The sequence below is a fragment of the Primulina huaijiensis genome, chromosome 2 (assembly GCF_012295235.1).
Source record: "Primulina huaijiensis isolate GDHJ02 chromosome 2, ASM1229523v2, whole genome shotgun sequence".
Classification (NCBI taxonomy): Eukaryota; Viridiplantae; Streptophyta; class Magnoliopsida; order Lamiales; family Gesneriaceae; genus Primulina; species Primulina huaijiensis.
In genome coordinates this window covers 6,612,094-6,631,934 of record NC_133307.1, presented here as the reverse complement: position 1 = coordinate 6,631,934, position 19,841 = coordinate 6,612,094, and the positions used below count along the sequence as shown (strand labels likewise).

Genomic DNA, 19,841 nt, shown 5'->3' with positions numbered 1-19,841 from the left:
CACGCATGCACATACGTATGTGTGTGTAACTCCGAATGTTTTTTCTCCTCCTCATAGAAAAGGATAATTTTGTGCTTCAGTGTTCAGTTGACTTTTTGACAAGCTCATGTAGCTGCAACTGACAACCCACTCTGGATTCAGCAGAATGGACTGCAATCTAGTTCTTTCTACTCACAAACTAGAGTTCCCCATTTTCTTATTCTTCTCAAATGAGAGCATACGACAACCCCGTGATAAATATTCTGGATCCATATATGGAAAAACTGATGATTCTTACAGAATGTTACACAAAGTCTTGAATACACACAAGGACTGTTAGAAACCTCACGCCAAACAGACCCAACAGATGGCAATCCAACTTTCTGCCAGCGTAAACAATTAATGATAGCATCTGTTAAACCATCAAGAACAAGTACTGCAGTTACCCTTTACTGAAACATTCGGACAATTTAATGGAACAAAAAATTGTGTAAACGGTGGAAAAGAGCGTTCTGATATGCATTTCTGCAAAAGCAAACTGAATTAACCTAGCACCTCTCTTAGCTCATCAATCAATTTATCTTTGATTGATGGATCCACCTGCATCGTGTATCATTAAATTTCAACATCGTAATCGTAACAAGAAAAAATAAGGTAAAAAGATATTAAACCATGGACACAGTAAACAAACAATAACTCACTTTTTTCAGGAATGCAGCTAGACCTTGAGGTAGTGCGCGTAAATCCATTGGGGAGTTTTTCATGTTCGACAACTGTATCAACATCTTTTGAACACGCAAGTCCTGTAGTTCTTTTTCATAGTTTCTTGAATCATCCTTCCATGAAAAGAAAGCTTCATCGTCCATCCACAAACTTTCTTTCCCTCCTGAAATGTGTGATCTTGAGAACCAATTCTTAATCATGTCCATTGCTGATTTATAATCAAGCTGTTGGCCAGCAGCATCTCTCAGAGACTTGACCAATTCAAACTCAGCAATTCTCCGGCGCAATCTTCTATAGAAGAAAGACCGTGATTTTTTCCATTCTACAACTTCTTTGATAACACCTTTTGCAGCCATTCTAAGGGAAGTATCATGCAGCTCCGCAAATTTTGTAGCTATCTGAGTGTACAGTGGCAAAAGCTGTTTTTCCCGTGCTTTTATTCGTTTAAGTAAATCTTCAAGAGTTTCATGTGTGGCAGTGGTTCTGGATTCTAGAAGTTTTGTCTTTAGAGCAACTAGCTCAGGGTCGATTCTACCCATGCATTCCAGCAATTCTCTATTTCGAAATTTGATCTCGATCAAACCTTCTGGCTCAAGGACATTTCCTCTGGCCGTTTGTTCTGCATACATTTCGACATGGTCTGGATTGATCTTACCATCCACAACCACCCAAGCACCGCCACGGAGCTCACCCATCATGGGTATGTATATGAAAACGGGTTGTTTGTATGTTCTAAGATTCTCAACAATTGTCGATCCAGCTTGTAATATACCTTCAAATAGGTCCCTCTGTCCACCCGAAAATCCTCTCCAGTTTGCTAGAATGAAGAGAGGCAGCTCTTCTCTGTTAAAATCCATCAAGGCTTGAGCAGTCTTAGATGCGGAATCGGGAAACCAAACCTGCCCTGCTTGGGGAACAACTCTTTCATGTGAATCAAGCTGTCCAGGATCTGCAGGAATCACTTGCATCATAGTTTGAGTCTCAACAGCAACAATTCCCACAGGAATTCCCCCAAGTTTTGCACGACCAATGACAACCGTTCTTGCCCAGCCTTCCAGTGTCTCAATAAAGCTTTCCCTATCAAACATGCCTCCGAGCCACTTCCCGGAACCATCGATAACACCACAAATAGCTGCTCTGGGATCACAGGACGTCTCTGGTACATATTCAACTGGCCTATCAGGAGGATCCAATGGATTCAAAATGGGAAGTGGCCCACCAGCATATGGAGGAACAAAGCTTAACCACTTTAAAATGGATGATATCCCCTCAAGATCATCCGAGACAGTGAGATGAACGACCCCATTAGTCGCCATAATTTTGGGTCCACCGAGTTGCATGTGGGAGCTGTACACCTCCCGGCCTAGAAGCTTATTCAATGCAGAAAAACCAGTGAGAATAATGGGTTGATCGAGTCTTTGTATGCACCTCATACCAAGACGGGCAAGATAAGCACCGATCCCGACAGTTCTACCTGTCACATAGGTCAGAGTAAATGTTTCCTTGTATGCCCTTGAATATGCACTGGCAATGGCACCACTACCAGTTAAGTTTTCGACCCCTAAACCATCTTCCTTACCTACAATAGTATCAATTACCCATCGGCTTTCACCACTTGAGAGCTTTAACTCATGTGCTATGACAGAAGATTTAGTGCGAGCATAATCCTCAGGAGTTAGGTAAATATATAGGAAACCACGCTCAGGACTTGTTTCATCAGACCAACCAACTTTAAAGCAAGATTTAACTTCCTCTGCTACACCAATACGAGCCCCTGAATTTGCTGCCAGATAAATTAGAGGTACTTTCTGAGTACAAGCTATATCAGTTACCGCCTGAAAAAATGCATCTTCTCTGGGGCCAAATGAACCATTTTTGAAGGTTACATCATTTGATACGACAAAAATTGTTCTTCCAGAAGGAAATTCAGGTGTGGACATGTCCATACGCCAGGCTACCATGCCAACATCATTTACTCCCGGTTGTTGCTCAACAGAAACTAGAGGAGTACCCCATGCACCTTTCGGATCAGTAAAAATAAACTCTGTGACACGGAGGATGTCTTTATCTTTTGGCTTGCCAACACCGGGATTTTGGGTCCAGGATTTGCTCAAACATGCCTCAAATGCCTGTCCACAGATGCTCTTCTCAAAACAAAATGTATTGATTCAATCCCTGAAAATTATTAAAAGATTAATGTTTACCAGCGGAAAGTCGTAGCAATAAGTCGTGTTGCTTTTCCTAGCTAAAAGACGTTTCTGGTCAATAGTGCCCAAAGGTTTATATTGTGCATTAACAGGGCATCCGTGCAAAGGACCCTGCCCAGAGGTTGACTTATAGACTACTATTTCTTTGCTGGAATTTTCGACTTCTCTGTATATCTGAAAGACAAAATGAGAAGATTACATCATTAACAGAAGTTTAAGTTCAAAACTAAACATCCAGTATGGTCCATAAATCAATTAGCATTTAATGATCACAAAAAGAACTTGAGCATCATTCAACACTATAAAACGGTCCCCAAGAAATAGAGATTTATTTTTGCAATGTGGCATCAAATTTACTAAATCTCTGTAGCAACCGTTCAGAATCCAAGAACCCACAAATTTAAATTGAATTTTTTGTTTTATAAAGTTTCAGGACTGGTCATCTTTCCAAATGACCAGTAAATCCTGATTCCTGAAAATCCAGTCACATCAACGGGCAGGTCAGAACACCACTTACATGCACAATACAAGTGTGACCAGTGACATTTGTCACCACAACTCTCCAAGCACCATTAGCTCCTCCTTCAGATGATATCCAAAGCTTAACTTCCCACACACAAACACCTAAACGATGCATTTTCACACCAATTGATGCATTGATTTCATGTGCCAGATCCTCTAAAATTTTATCAACTGCAGTTTCTTCATGTCCATCAGGTATGTGGATCTTTCTGAAAATGATTTTTAACAAAGTCAACCATAGAGTTGATATGTAAATAAACCTTTGCACATTAAGAACGGCAAAATAAATAATCGACATAATTACTTGTGGAATGGCAAAAGATCATCTATCTGTTGATCGCGCAAGATGTAAAGGTACATGTGAGCATGGTCAGCCCTGATGGTAGAATTATGAGAATTAAGTTCAAGCTCTTCGATTGCAGACATTAAGGACCTCAAAATGCTCCTTGAAGTAAAGGACATGGTCCAAAGAGATTGAGTCGCTTTTTGATCCAGTCCTTGATGAAAAGGCAGGTCTTCGTCTGATAGAGGTTGCCTGACAAGTGTTCTGAGAAACATCCTCTGGATAGACAATGGCCTCTCTGGAACAGTGTAAAGGTGCCACTGTCGATCCCTGGAAGGAGTATACCGTATATTATCATAACCTGTTAGTTTGTCCTGTTAACAGACATTTTGGATTTTAGATAATTCCAAAAATAAAAAATATTATCTACGTAACCACAAACAATTATTCACATACCAACTCGAGGTACATGGATAGAGGAGGTTCCAGGTGGCGCAATAGTGGTTCTTCCTCATAGTAGAGTTTTTCTACTGACCAATGAAAGGAGTGCCTCATAGGACCCCTGCCTTCATCTCTCTGAATGATGCAACTAATTACACTCACTCCGGTATTTCTCAGGCTGGAGCTTATCTCTTTCTCTTTCAATATTTTGGCTAACTTGTTGATTCTCTCTTGAGCCTGATCCTCATCACCACTGCAGATAGTCAAAACAGGGCAAGGGCCAGAAGGGAAAAAATAAGAAATGAAAAGAAAAGGCACAGTAATCACATCATAATTTATTGTGAAGTCAAAAACCCAAGGTAATGAAGATACATGCATTATCACATCATGAGTGCAGCCAAAAGAAACAAAGCAATCTTCGAGAACGGTCAAAACATATAGGGTATAACTTCCATCCCAAGATTTAAGTTTAATCTTTTTTCACAAAGTGAATTTTTTTCTGGTTTTGAATACGACGACTTAGAAAGATGCAACATCCAAAGGACACAGTGTGAAGTTCAATATTGAAGAGTGAAACAAAACATGCTGAAAGGTCTAGAGTGAGAGCAAATTGATCCTGATGCAGGTGACCTGAGAAAATAAACGGCAGATATTGCGAGGTTTCTCAAATAAGGGAGTTAAATGCCGCAGATATTTTTTCTGATCAACTTTTTAAAATATGACAGAAGTAAGCAAATATGATGAACGGGAAGGTAGTGTCAAAAAAGATCCCGGCATTCAAAAGCAAATAACGTTTGTAAGCTGTTTTCATGCAAGGATTATCTGGGTTAGATTTAAATGATGATTGAGACGAACAAGCTTGGTGAACAAGATACCTATCTTGAAGTAAGCTCATCTGATTGTTAATGCCCGCCAATGCAATGTGCATCATATTACCAGAGGTAGCTGGATGAACAGATCCATTAAAAAGAACAGCTTGCAAGTCATGTGTTGCTTCCCTTAATGTAGAACTAATGACTGTAGGCAAGAATTGGAGAGATTTAATAACGACCATTGCTCCCCACTTCCTCTCGCTGTGCTTTTGAAGTGATGGTTCATCTCCCAGCCCATCCTTTCTATCAACATGCTCATCCAAGAACTCCCACGAAGCTATAAGTCCAGATCTGTGCCACTGCATCCTGACGCTCCCTTTTACAAGGTATGGCTTATAATGGATGTTGAAAATTAGGTAAGAATGATAGACAGATTGACTAGCATTCAACTTTCAAGACCTTTTTGACGAAATAGTACCTGGTATAATCTCCGCACATAAGTCTCAACAACCCGTCTCTGAAGTGTGTGATCACTATGGTCGAAAAGACCAACAAGTGCATCTTCAACTGCCAATGGAGCGTTCACAAGAGCTTCCATGCGTTCATCTATGGCACTTTTTCTTTTAGGAGTATCCATGTTTTCACCCTCTTCAGTAAACATTTCTAATTCAGAGAGAATTCTCGCTATACTGGAACGTAGCTCACTTAGTTTTGTCTGCTCCAGCAACTGGCTGGCCTTTAATGCTAACTGTGCATGAATACAGCGGTTTTGCGTCAAAAACTTGAAGAGAGCAAACATCCAGAAAATAATAAAACAGAAAAGCACTTGAGCCAGAAGAACGCTAAATAAGCAACCTCTGAGTAGTTCGTGTGATTGAGTGCAGAAAAGCGGATCAGTTGATCACGGTATGCAGCAGGATTAGGATACACGAGTTGTTCCAGGAGGCGTAGTATCAGTTTGTTCTTACTCCTGATGCCCTTAAATATTCCAACAGCCGAAATGAGGTCATTGTTGCAAACTTGATTCCGTAAGTGCAAACGAGGTGGCAAGAAATGTGGCTATACCTGATGTGAAAGTACAATATCCACAATCTTCAGGAGATCTTTCTTATATTGAAGCCTTAATCGTTCAATCACATCGGCCTGAAAAAATGTAGAACCCGTAAATTAGACTACGTATAAGTCATGCATAATTCCTAGTATTTAAATATAAAATGATTTTATTTCATGAGTATTTAAATTTTTTTCTTTAAATTATTTATTTCATGCAGTTGTTTAATTACTACCTTTTTAGTTAAATAAGTGAGGCCGGACTGGAGTTGGAGTATTGAGATAAAATTTAATATTAAGAAAACATTCTTAGAATTTATTTAAGATAAATAATAAGTCATTTTAAAATAAAAGAAGGCTTAGGAATTTATTTAATTAACTTGAGATAAGTAGTAAATAAATTCTTTATGTCCAATAATTTAATTAAAAGCCTAAAATAAAATATGTGACCAATTGAGATAAGTTAATCTAGACTTATTTCAATTAAGAAATTATAATTTAACATGATAGTAAATTTACCTTTAAGATTTAAATATTTAGCCATTCATGCAAAATAATTACTAAACTAAACCGATTAATTAATTCACTAAAATATTTAATGAGTAAATAAAACCCTAACGATTTAAAATACAATATTTAAGAAATATTTTCCCTCCCCTTTATCCAAATTTTCGGCCACCCCATTTCCAAAGGATTTAGTTTTGATTTACTACTCAACTTTGATTCCTTTCCATATCCATTTCATGGTAGATAATCTCTTAATTTTAAATCCTCATTTAATTAATAATTAAGCAATTTCCTACCCTATTTTATCTAATAAAATCGGCCCCTCTTTTATTTTAAAAGATTTTTATTAGTTGGACAATGCAATTCTTTATTATCTTCCCCTTAATCTTTTCTAGGTAGATATTCTCCCAACTCTTAATTCACCAACAAATAATTTATTTAAGCAATTTTCCCCTTGAACCTAGACTAGAAGAATCGGCCAACACATTCCTAATATTCCCTCAAAATCCCTTGATACCAAATAATAGCAAATCATTCCCATTATCTCACCAATAATTAAGATAGCAAGATTCATTCCTCCCTTTTATCTTGCAAACTTCCCATTCTCTCCCCTAGACTTTTCCCTCTCCCCCGATCTCGAAATTCAGAGCATATTCAGAAGAAAACCCAGCCAAGAAATCGTGAGGTTCAAGAGAAAAATAGAGAGAAAAAGTTAGAAAAGCGAAGCACTCCACCTCCTCCGCGCCGCGTCGTCGTTTCGTTTGTTTTTCCTTCAAAACAAACCAAGGCATGTATATGTTTTCTTTTACTTTTCAATCAAGCCATATATGTATTTTTAAACATCACATGTACATGATTTAATTGCATGAAAACCGAAATACATATCAGCACTTTTCGAAAATCATGTGCAGAATTTTACGTCCACTTCTTTGCTTCACAGTTTTGGGTATTGTTTGATGTTTTCAGGTTGGCTCGACCCTAGGCTCCCAAGGCTGTATCTAGACATGTACTAGGACATGTTAGGATCATATCTGTCCGTTCGTTCAAGCCCATACCCGCTGGAAATTCAGAAATGACAGCAACTCCCCTCTAGTGTCATAGTGTGCTTCGATTTTCGGTTTTGCTGTCAAGGTTGATGGTTCTGATCTTGGCTGTCCTATGAGCTATAGCCATGGTTAGAACACCTCCTTGCTATGTCTAAGACATGACCAAGTCGCCCTTTTGTGGCTTGGTCCATGATGGAATCGGTTTTCAAATAAAAGAACAAGAACAGCCCTTCGACCCCTTTTATTTCTGCATGTGTAACTTTCGGTTTTGGGTGTGGTATGGATCTTGGTTGGCTTTTTAGCCCTTAGCCACGGTTCACACCATACACCTTGATGTCTAGATCGAGCCATGGTCAATCAAATGACCACTGGAACGACGCGAGACAACAAGCAAAGCCAATCACCCCACGCGTTCAGCTTGTGCTCTCAGCGGGGAGTGTGGTCGCATTTCTGGTGTGGTGCAGATTGTGGCTGGCCTAGGGCCCTTAGCCATGGTCCAAACCATTCCTTAGGATGTTGGTAAGAGGTTCTGGTCGGTGGTTCAAGCCCCAATGGCCGGTAGCCTCGAAAACGACGCAAAGAAATCGAAGGCACAGCTGCTGTAATTTGGACAGCAAGCGTGCGGCGGTTCAGAGGCGAGTTCCGGGTTCTTGGTTGGCTTTTAGCCTATGGCCTTGGACTGGACAGTGCCTCATCGAGCTAGGAAGGTCATGTTTTTGGCCGTTCGTGATTCGGATCATTTTAGAGGTCGTACGAGAATTTACGGTGCAATGTGCCAAAGTGACTCTCGAAAGAGCGTTTCACGTTTTTGGCCTCCATTCACTAAATTTCGAGTACTGTAAATTTAGGAGCATTATTTCATCATTTTTAAGAGTATTTTAATCATGACTAAACGTTGGTTCGGTGTTGGTTCGGGTTGGCTCGGGGTCATGGTTAAATACTAAGTCAGTGGGCGTAATTGTCTCGTTTTTGGATTCAATTACAAAGTTTGGTCAAGAAAAATCAATTGCATATTTTTCATGTTAGATTTAAGTCGCAGCGAGCCTGGGAACGATCCAACCCGTTTGATAAAATTAATACAGGACATTTAATTACGTTATTTAATTATATTACGTGCATAAAAATAGAAATCATTCATTTTTGAAATTTATGTGATATTGCTTGTGGCCATTGTACTATCATGGAATTATTACTTCACCCGGTCGCCAGTTACCGGTCAGTTCAGTTTTGTACCACCCAGTATACTGTGGCATTAGTCTGATCAGACGTACATTATTTCACCCGGTCGTCAGTTACCGGTCAGTTCAGTTCAGTGCAGTTCAGGGGGCCACTTTTCAGTTCAATACTCTCAACAGAAAATTTATTATACAATATTTTATGACAGGGCTCTACGGAGCAAATATTTCACTTACTACTTTCAGTTCAGTTATGCACGTAATATTAATTATTCATGATTCGATTTTCAGTTCAGTTATGCACATTTACTCATGGCATGATATTTTCACCTTGCATGCGATTTTATTATTATTACTTGTTATTTACGATATATGCATGTTAAGTCTTTAGACTCACTAGACTTGATTGTTGTAGGTACTGATGATGTCGGGACCGAGGGCGGGGACCAGTGAGCTAGCTTGGGTCGGCAGTAGTGGAACCCGAGGACCTCATTTTTAGCCTTTACTATTTTGGCTCAAACATTTTCATCATTGATGAATTACATTTTAATCATTATTCTGCAAACAAACAATTACTTCCGCTGTTATTTCTAATGATTAAACTTTTATCAGTTATTTATTTATGAATGAGGCATTTTAATCTATTAAAAAGAAAATTTTTAAATTTTCCGCAAATTTTCAAGTACGTATTTAGAGGCCTCTACAAAAAAAATAAGGCATTTCAACTGTATATAGTAAAGAAAGTAAGATTAGACAAACTTCTTCCAAAAGTTTAAGATGAGAAATTCTTTAAAATTGTCAAACCACAAGATGAGCTAGTACGCCGGAATACTAAGAGAATGAAACTCTCACTGGTCAGAGGAAAACTAGGAGACCATACACAATAAAGCGTACTGGTTTACTTTAGAGCCAACAGAGAAATGCAAACAAATTAATACAATTATTTAAGTTGATTTAAAATGCGGCAAGAACATAAACAACTTACCTGTAATGAAAAAAACATTTGGTTGGTTCGAATTTCAAAGCTGAATTTCTTCTTATTCACAAATCTTTTTATGGGGAGATAGTTTGGGAAGATGTGACTTGAATGTATTAGCTGTAAAACAATGTATGAAAAGTTACCTGTATATTATCACTAAATAATTCTTCAACCAATAAATATTCTTCAAAAAGTCCTTGAACTATGACACGAGCATGGCTTTCTCTTCCACCCTCATAAGATTTTACAAGGCTCATTAGAGGCTCCACTACTCGCTCTTGGGTTGCTTTTTCTTTATCAGGATAGGAGTTCAAATGGGCCTGAGGCAATAAAAAAGAAACAAAAAAGCTAGAAAAATGACTCCCACTGTTAATAAAAAAACGTATAGCCACATGTTTAACAAAGATAAACAACTAACCTCAAGAACACCACGTAAATTTTTCGCAGGGAAGTCGACATTTTGCATATTTGGGATTTTTTCATACTCCTTATATTTTGTTTCCAACTGAATGTTAAAACAATAAAGCTAGATATATATTCGACGTGAAAAAAAAAAGAGAAAAAAATTGTTTGAAGAGTAATAAATTAGCATCTATGTTTGTTCAACCTCATATCTAAGATTCTTAGGCAATCTATTAGCAAGCACAGCAAAGCACTCTTGCCATTGAAGGAAAGGGAGCTCGGGATTGTCCAAGCAACTGAGCAAGTTTTGAACAACCTGAAAAACAGATTATATCTATAAATAAGAGGTAGTTTTGACAAAAACAATTCATTTCAAGCACTCATTGTCAATTCATTTCAAGCACTCATGTGTAAGGCTAAACTTCACGAAAACAACACAAGCATTCATAAGTCATTCAATATATTACTTATATATTCAATCGACAAGAAAATCTACTTCATCATTGTTATGCTCGTATCCAGCAAGAATCATGCAAGCCGCATTCAAACTTGCAGCACACCGTTGATGAACTTTTCCAGACATGGCAGTTGGAGGTCCCAGAAGGGGAAAACTACCATGAAATGGTTCTGCTTTCCTTACAGCCGAAGGGTCATCCAAGTCAAGTCTTGCTATAAGTTCACCAGCCTACAAAATTGTTCGCTGGTTTATTAGCAAAACAACAAAGCAATATCTTCGAGTAAACACGCCTACCTGCATTGCTTGACCTTCAGACATTTTAAAATGAATATTTCCTGAAGCAGGTGAAAGAAGGGGCATACACATCTTCATGACCTCAACCTCAGCATAAGGTGTGTCAGCTTCAACATGGCTGCTATCTACAACCAGGTATCTAAGTAGTTTGCATGGTGTCTCTGCCACCAATTTGGATGGATCATGGTCTTTCTGTATGATGGAAAGAACGAGATAAGACAATAATCAATTTATATATCCATGCGTAAGAACAAGTGGCACCTGAAGCAAACAAGTCCTTCCATCAATAAGAAGACGTGTTCCAGCTGCCTCTTCCTCTGCATATATTACATGACTGTTTCCATTCAGCTGCAACAATCACATTAACAAATCTTTAGTGTAATTTTGCACTGAATGTATATAGTAATAGATGGTATATACATTTGTTGCCAATCATAACAAATAGCTTAATCAATCTTACAAAGGAGTTGCTATATCAAAAAAAGTAACATCATGCCTGCATTAGTAGACCTCCATCACGAAGTGTATGTATTTCTGCTTCAATTTCCGACTCGTTCATCCTCAATCTGTAGCTTCCAGGACCTCCCCTTACCATATTAATCTGCATGGCCCAAAGAAACAGAAATTCATTGAAAATAAAATAGGACACCTTTATTTAGGCCACTAAAACATAGGTGGGAAAAATACGAAGTTGTGTAGCAATTGTGTTTTCAATAGTTAATTTAAAACGTGAGATAAGATTAGATTGAAAATTAAGCAGGACTATGGTCTTCCATATCTATTTTTGCTAGGAAAACTATCAATTTGAGAACTAGTATATCCTAACATAAGTTGTTAAGAGGCAGAACTGCTTGCAGTCACGTGGTTTTATATATTTACACTTACCGTGTATTTGCTGCCTTCAATATTCAGAGAAACTTGAGAATTGACCAATGATATATGCTGCAAGTGGAATAGTACCAGCTCATAAAGAAGTAAGGAAAACAAGAAAGAACTCAAAACACTATTACAAGACCAAGTACCTTAGGAGGAATCTGTCCTTTTTCAAGATAACCAACATACTCCGAAACCATGGCTGCACTACTAGCAGACGCTTTCTGAGTTGATATCAGAAACAAGACATTAATTTGCATTAAAAAATACTATCCAAAAGTATTTGTATGTGATATCACAATCGCAAACTCACATAAAGAGCACCGCCGACGACCGAGAGATACCAAGGGGGTCTTTCTGCTCTGACCCTCATTGCTATTCTGCTATCAAGCCATCCTGTGTGTATTTTATTTTCCTTGTAATCTAATGCCTGAAAAAATGCTCTTAAATATTATCTTTTATTCATACGGAAGTAGATTAATATTAGTCATATGAAGATTCTCACATGTAAGAGATCAATAGTGTAATCAACATTTGTGCGTATTTCTCCTCTAATCTGAATTTCTTTAAGCCCGAGAACCATATTTGCAATAGCCAATGCTCTAGATTCCCCAAAGGCAAAAACATGCCCTGAGTTAAGAAATGAATTATCCATTATATTCGGACTTACTAAATAAGAGATGCTATGCATGCTTAAAAAAACCTATATCACAAGAAGGGGTGTAAGTGAGTTGGCAGACTCAAATTGTTGTTCATGAGCTTGCGAGCCCAAACACAAACCCAAAACTAATTCTGAATTTGACCTGAAGCCCCTTTATTTTGAGCTCAATGATCTCGAGCTCATTTTTTATAGTTGAGATTGATCATTTACACCCCTAATCACAAGGACCACATTAGGATTATCATAAGCGGGCCTCAACCAAAACTCGTACACAGACATGAAGAGAATAATAAAGATTAGGGATGTTGAAAACTATCAAATAATGTCTCACCTGGTTATTGAGTGATCTACCACCATAGCATATTCATTTGATTTCCCTATGCATTTCAAAATCTGATATTTACTGACCGATATCTTTCCATCAGAAACTGAAAATTTTACTAAGACATTTCAAAATCCGATATTTACTGACAGATATCTTACTGTCAGAAACTGAAAATTTTACTAAGACAAGAAAACCCAAATGAAGGACCTATGCCCACAAAATGAAGAGAACTTCAACTTAATCAAGATCACATGCAAAGGAACATTTAGAAGTTTTATGCAGAACTAATTCCTTGGGCATGTATTTTGAGCATATTTTTACTAGGTAACATTAGCTCAAGTTCCTAATCAGTCATTAAAAGGACTTGAATAGTGCCATCAATAATACCAAGTCTAAAAGGGAAGCATATTCTGAAAACAAAGTACCACACTACGGCAGCTTTTTAGGCATATGAAGTGTTTGACAAAAGCAACATGATATTTTGCATTTCCTCTTGCAATTTACTTACCAAATTGTGAGTCTGAAAATTCATGAATACCTCCCCCAGACTGCGCATATTTTAGATAATAGTCAGAAGCAGCTTTAAATTTAAAAATCTACCAATGATAAGATTTATAGACATGTACCTTGACAGAAAAATACGCCCACACATTTGGTTTGCTTTTGAAACTCAACTCCTGTTTGTAGGCGCGGAATGATGCAGTGATCATCATGAGATTGTGTATATAGACAGAAATAAAGCTGCTCAATCAGACAAATTCTGACCTGTACTCTTCCACTTGTTGGCTTAAAGCCATCATCAGGGTCCTCACTTGTCACACGAACGGCCACACAATGACCTTTAGGCCTTATAGACTCTGCCTTGTCAAAGTCAAATGGAGTAGCAACAATGGATGTTGTCCTCCAAGCATCATAACTTCCACCATGTTCCATACCGTAAAATCGTCGTATCTCTAATTTATTAAGCACAATGAAAACCATCACCAAAGCTTGAAAAAAATTAAAAATTCAGTAAGTGAGAAATCTGAAGAAAAAAACCTGGAATTTGCCAGAGAGGGACACCCATCCCAACCGCAACTTGTGCCGCAGGAAGATTTATTTCAGCTATCCACTCAGTGACAGGGTGCTCCACCTAAATTATGACAAGAAGATAAATCCTACCATAAATAGTTAAGTGACAAGCAATTCACAGTCATCTTCACAGGACAGAATTAGTTCCAAAAATCTTAGCAACCCAATCTTCCTATTAACAAAAAATCCATACTTGTACATTTACTTATAACTAAAAGTGAGGTAGTATGAGTTGAATCTATGTTCATTTGATAGTATCAATAAATAATATCAGAGTCATACCATGGATGAAAATGTAACAAACCTGCAACCGTGGATTTAACTCCAAAAAATAATATTCGCCAGTGTCCATACTGTACAAATACTCCACAGTTGCTGCTCCAACATAATTAACACTTTTGGCCAGCCTTCTAGCAGCTTGCTCAAGTTTCCTTACTGTTTCCAAGGGCGCGACTGTTATTGGGCCCTCTTCAATGATCTAAAATAGCATTATGTGTTGAAACAATGCTTAACACAGTTGTTCTATGGAAGAAAAAAAATTTTCTTAACAGAAGAACGCAGATATGCTTACTATTATAATATGCAAAATAACATATGGGGGCCAGAAAATAGCAAATTATTGCTCCTACACCATGTCTTCAGAAGTATCATAGAAACTAACCTTTTGGTGTCTCCTTTGAATGCTGCAATCACGGCTATGCAAAGCAGCAACATTTCCATATTGATCGCAAAGCAGTTGGACTTCAAGATGTCGGCTCTGAGAAAGAAAACCATATTGATGTTAAAATAAAATATCATCGATGCACTCCTTAGACTTTAAAGTAGAAGAAAAGAATGTTCTAACCTGAGAAGCAACCTTCATTATGAATATGGGGGACCCAGGAACTTCACCTTGAACTTGCTTGAATAAAGCCCGGACTTCATCATCATTATGGACCTATTGTTAGATATGATGATCAATGATGTCTGTCATACAGAAACTATGGTACAAAGAAAATCAAACTTGAAACTCAAAAAAATCAAATTCAAAATTCTTGCTCCTAGTCAAAAGGATACAGTTCACTTGGAACTTAACTAAAAATATGGCGATAATTATACCTTTCTAATGCCTTTACCACCTCCACCCCAAGATGCTTTTATCATTGCAGGGTAACCCACAACATGGCAACTAGATATCGCTTCTTCTGTGGTATGAACACACGCTTCCCTGTATGCAGTATCTGGGATAGAGACCAAACAACAATTGGGAGAAATTTTCACCTAAAACAATGGCAAATGCATGAAATGAGATGACAAAGAGAAAGCAAAGAGGTGTGGCTTCAGGAACAGATACGTACATGAGAACCACTCCAAGGCAGAGTTGGCACTTCTGCAGCTTGTGCAATCAACGATGACCCAATTTTATCTCCCAATGCAGCCATCGATGCAGATGGTGGCCCCAAAAATATGACGCCTTTTGCACTCAAAGCATCAGGCAGCTCTGGATTTTCAGATGCATGACCCCAACCAGGCCACACAGCATCAACATGTGTTATCTCGGCCATCTAGAAATAAAAATACAAATGTTAGTTTAACTTTTTTTTTTCTAAATTAATTATTAAAACAATTTGTTCTCAGTTCAATTTGTGACAACCAGACCTGATAGTCGTCATACATTTTCCCTATCTCTTTTGTGTGCAAGAATGAGCCTAGTTATGCAGAAAGCATATAGATGCAAAGCTATTGCAGCTATAGATTCTTAGAGACGAAAATGAAGATAGGGATCATGCAAAGTTTATTATTTCAATTCCTAGATTAGCACCAAATTGCCATTAAAATCTACCTTTGCACAGTTTCAAACAACTCTAAAATGACATTATCCAATGATAGAAACTGGAGTACAAAAGAAAAAGAATAAGTGGACAGACAAAACTACGTCCACGAACCTCAACAATGAGTTGAACATTAGCATAGTTATTGTTGTTAGTGCCTCCAGGCACTTCAACAAATTGATCGGCTATCCTAATATGCTCTGCATTTATTCTCATATCCTCCGGAGTAGCCATTGCCACCAACAAAATTGCCTTCTCCGTGCCAAATGTTTCATAAGCCCATGTTCTAGTGCTACGTATAAACTTGACAGCTGCCATTCCATTGTTAGCAATCAAGATACTGTGAATCGGCCTCTTTCCTCCAAGGGCTTGACAAAACTCATTCACTTCAAGTACTGAGCTTGTAGACCTTGATGGAGCAAGTCCACTTACATATCCATTAGCATGCCTACCACTGGTTGACGCTTGCCTTCTTTGAGCTTCCGACATATTGAAGTAGCTGAAGAAAACAACATTCATTAAAAACACCATAATATCGGTTTTTATATATGTTTTGTCTTATCCCATGTCGAGCTGAAGTATCTGATAATTAAGATAAATGATCCTAGTACTAGCTTTTGGCCTTTTTGGACAACTCTGTAACCAAAACCTAAGGTGGTTTGGCAAATAAAAGCACCTAGATCAAAACGAACAATGTGATCATTTCAGAAACCAACGTTAGGTGACCAAAACAAAATCTTGCTGATCATTTGTAATGCAATATTTGCCTAAAAATTTGAACTAATAAATTCGAAGTCTATCTTCTGATATACCAGTACAAAAAGGAGTTCCTCTAACAACAGTAAACGTATTCAACCTAAAAAAACTAACAGCTGAATAAAGACTTAGAGACTCCTATACAACAAAGTTCACTCCCAAGAAAAACCATAGCAAGAATTGGTTGCAGAAAAAAATGAAAGTCAATCATAATAATTAACGGAGAACGTTTTAGTAAATCGACGAATTCAATCAAGTAAAGTTCAACACTTTAAAATCCTGCAATAACATTCAGCCCATATTGGAAAAAAAAACCCACCAAAACCCAAAATCAAGAAAATGGAAATATATCCAATTCCCATGAGAAACACAGACAGAGCAGAAAGAGTGACGACTCACCTTCAATCAAATAGAGCCCCAGCAATGGAGAAAGGCTGCAAGCAAAGAAATTCTCAACCAGGTTAGCTCTTATTCTCGCGCACTACCCGATTCAAGGAAAGAAATACAAGCAAGGAATTCAATATGATGGGTAAAAAGCTGTTAAGTACACCAAATTCTTGGGTGGAGAAGAAGTAAGTGTATTGATCATTGATGAATGCAACGTATTTAGTATTCTTGGTTGGGAGTTTGGTTGAGATTGGTTGGGCTCTTAAATATGAGTGGCCATTTTTAATGATGCAAGCACGTGCCTCTCCCTCCATCTAACCTACATATCTCATACATTAATTTATCAACTTTTCTAATTTGTATGTTAATTAAAATTTAAAAATACACAATTTAATTTTTTATATTTTTTGGATTTAGTAATTTCAAATAGAGAATTTTTGTCATTGGAGTTTTTTAAAATTATCGCAAAACACCACTATCAATGGCAGATACTACATGAATATTCCAATGTTCGCCAATATTTGGAGTGGATGTTCAGCAACTGCTGTGTTTGTTCCCTTTGGCAGCAGACGTTGATGCACGAAATACTCTTTCAATTAAAATTATTTCACGCGTTAACACAACGCATTTTCAACTTCTATATATTTAATTTAGTTTCATCCATATGATACATAGACGTAAAATAGAGTAACTTTCTTGTGAAACGGTCTCACGAATCTTTATCTGTGAGACGGGTCAATCATACCGATATTCACAATAAAAAGTAATACTCTTAGCATAAAAAGTAATACTTTTTCATGGATTACCTAAATAAGAGACACGTCTCACAAAATACGACCCGTGATACCGTCTCACACAAATTTTTTCCCGTAAAATATATAAAGTTGCACAAGTTTTAATTTTCATTTTGCAAGATTTGAATGAGCTGTTGAAAATGTGAAAAATATTTGTGTTGAAAATTATAATGTTGAATGTTGAAAATTAGGTAAAATTAGGTGTTGAATATTGAAAATTAGTGTGTGATGATGTATGTAATGATGAAATTTATTTTTGGATTATTTGTAAAGAAATCCTATAAATAGGTCTTCATTTGTAAAGATTTGAGACAATTGAGTTGAGAGAAAAATATTATAAAGTATGTAGTGTGATAATTTTAAGAGTTTGAGATTTTTACTTTTTACCGTAAATTTTTACTTTTTCACAACACGTTATCAGCACGAAACTCTAAAAGTCCTCCATATTTTTCCAAGCTCCGAACAGAAGAAAAAGATAACAAAAGTAATAATATTTATTTTACTGTTATTTATTTATTGTTATTATTAGAAATAATAAAAATAATTTTTTCAAAAACTTGTTATAAATCCTGGGAGGATGTTAAGAGGACATCCCACACTCCCGGTAAGGGATACGACAAGTATAAAAGCCTATAAGGTTTTTAAACAAAATAACTTATGACACCTAATTATAATAATGTGATATGATATACATAATTATTTAAATATGACTAATACTATATACACCATATTATTACCATAAAATTATACAAATACATACATTTATTTTCTTATACACCAACGGTAATAAACGGTAACAAAACGGCTAGTTTTTGCTCTATAAATACAATCTCACAAATACATTCAATCACTCCAACTTTCTCTTCTTCTCTAAAAATTATTCTTCATCAAATTTTCGAAGAAAAAAAGAAGATGGCTTTCACGAGGTTATTTTTAATTATTTTGGTTATCATACTCACCAGTCTTGTATTTATCGGAGAATATCCTCCTCGTGTGTTTTCTTTATTTTTACGAATACTTGTACTTGTTGTTTATCCATTACTTTGTATTGCAATATTCATTAACTAATAAAATGCATCGTAATTTTTAGTACCACCATGGCAAACTTGGCAAAGCTCGAATTCATCGCTCTTGATATTACTGGGAAAAACTATATGCCATGGACTCTTGATGTAGAAATGCATCTTGAGTCATTGGGTCTAAGCGAGACCATTAAAGAAAATGGTATATCTTCATCACAAGAAAAAGCAAAAGCTATAATATTTTTACGACGACACCTTGATGAAGGTTTAAAATGTGAATATCTCATCGAAAAAGATCCCATGGCTCTGTGGAAAGGATTAAAAGAGAGATTTGAACATATAAGGGAAGTTATACTTCCGACCGCCCGTGATGAATGGAATATGTTAAGATTCCAAGACTTTAAAAAAGTCAGTGATTACAATTCAGCGATGTATAGAATAATCTCGCAGTTAAAATTTTGTGGACATGAGGTTACAGAATCGGAAATGCTTGAAAAAACATTTTCCACGTTTCACGCATCAAATATAACACTACAGCAACAATATAGAGTGCGTGGATTTGCGAGATATTCTGAACTCATCGCCTGTCTTCTTGTGGCGGAAAAGAACAACGAGCTATTAATGAGAAATCATCAGTCCCGACCCACTGGATCAACAGCATTTCCAGAAGTAAATGCTGTAAGCAAAAATGAATTTAAACCTGGAAACCAAAATCAAAGTTACAGACAAGATTTTGGTCGAGGACAAAATCGAGGTCGTGGTCGTGGTCGTGGACGTGGACGTGGACGTGGAAGTGGTCGTGGTCGTGGACGCGGCCGTGGTTTTGAAAATAATCGAGATAGTTATTTCTATAACTCATCTCAAAAGAACGTCCCAAACCACCCACCGAAAAGGCATCAAGAGAATATGAGTGTTAATGAGAATCACTCAAAAAGATTTGAAAGTTCTTGTTTCAGATGTGGTACTCCAGGACATTGGTCCCGTATTTGTCGAGCCCCTGAGCACCTTTGTAAACTTTATAAAGAATCAATAAAGGGGAAAGAAAAGGAGACCAACTTTACTGAACACAGTGAACCTTTGAGTGGTTCAACTCATTTTGATGCTGGAGATTTTCTGATTGATTTCTCAGATAATGATCAATTTGATGGTGGAATAAATATGTAAAATATTTTATTTTTTATGTATTCGTATGATAATGTTTTATAGTGTGTTATATTGTATTGTATTTTATTGTCAATAATTTTATTTCATTGCATATTTTTTT

General features: G+C 37.0%; 1 protein-coding gene across 3 annotated transcripts; it reads right to left on the bottom strand.

The window, feature by feature from the left end:
- Positions 1–231: 231 nt before the first annotated feature.
- Positions 232–17,030, bottom strand: LOC140966047 (acetyl-CoA carboxylase 1-like). Of its 3 annotated transcripts, XR_012173220.1 has the most exons (33): positions 16,774–17,030; positions 15,733–16,117; positions 15,145–15,351; positions 14,906–15,067; positions 14,652–14,744; positions 14,469–14,564; positions 14,112–14,285; positions 13,775–13,868; positions 13,502–13,689; positions 13,363–13,413; positions 13,245–13,284; positions 12,256–12,380; positions 12,064–12,180; positions 11,900–11,974; positions 11,763–11,819; positions 11,374–11,478; positions 11,139–11,225; positions 10,878–11,069; positions 10,623–10,811; positions 10,332–10,442; positions 10,143–10,229; positions 9,868–10,044; positions 6,033–6,110; positions 5,823–5,945; positions 5,446–5,715; positions 5,031–5,359; positions 4,171–4,408; positions 3,736–4,088; positions 3,427–3,640; positions 2,907–3,083; positions 681–2,831; positions 308–579; positions 232–272 (listed from the first exon to the last, which is right to left on the bottom strand). XR_012173220.1 is itself a non-coding variant. In XM_073426340.1 (32 exons), the coding sequence occupies exons 2-32, from the start codon at positions 16,105–16,107 to the stop codon at positions 523–525; spliced, it is 6,792 nt and encodes a 2,263-aa protein (XP_073282441.1). In that variant the 5' UTR covers positions 16,108–16,117; positions 16,774–17,030; the 3' UTR covers positions 232–522. The 3 variants fall into 3 exon arrangements, 2 of the variants coding, with proteins under 2 accessions (XP_073282441.1, XP_073282451.1); XM_073426340.1 differs by having other exon boundaries at positions 232–579; XM_073426350.1 differs by lacking the exons at positions 15,733–16,117; positions 16,774–17,030 and having other exon boundaries at positions 232–579; positions 14,906–15,027; positions 15,145–15,285.
- Between the last annotated feature and the right edge of the window lie 2,811 nt (positions 17,031–19,841).

Bases quoted from the DNA above. Each gene is read 5' to 3' on its own strand.
- LOC140966047 (XM_073426340.1), bottom strand. From the start codon at position 16,107: ATGTCGGAAGCTCAAAGAAGGCAAGCGTCAACCAGTGGTAGGCATGCT. The intron at 14,745-14,905 runs GTATAATTATCG...ATCTAACAATAG, and splicing joins GTGGTAAAGGCATTAGAAAG to GTCCATAATGATGATGAAGT. The intron at 10,812-10,877 runs GTAGGCGTGTTT...ACAATTTTGTAG, and splicing joins CTGAAGGTCAAGCAATGCAG to GCTGGTGAACTTATAGCAAG.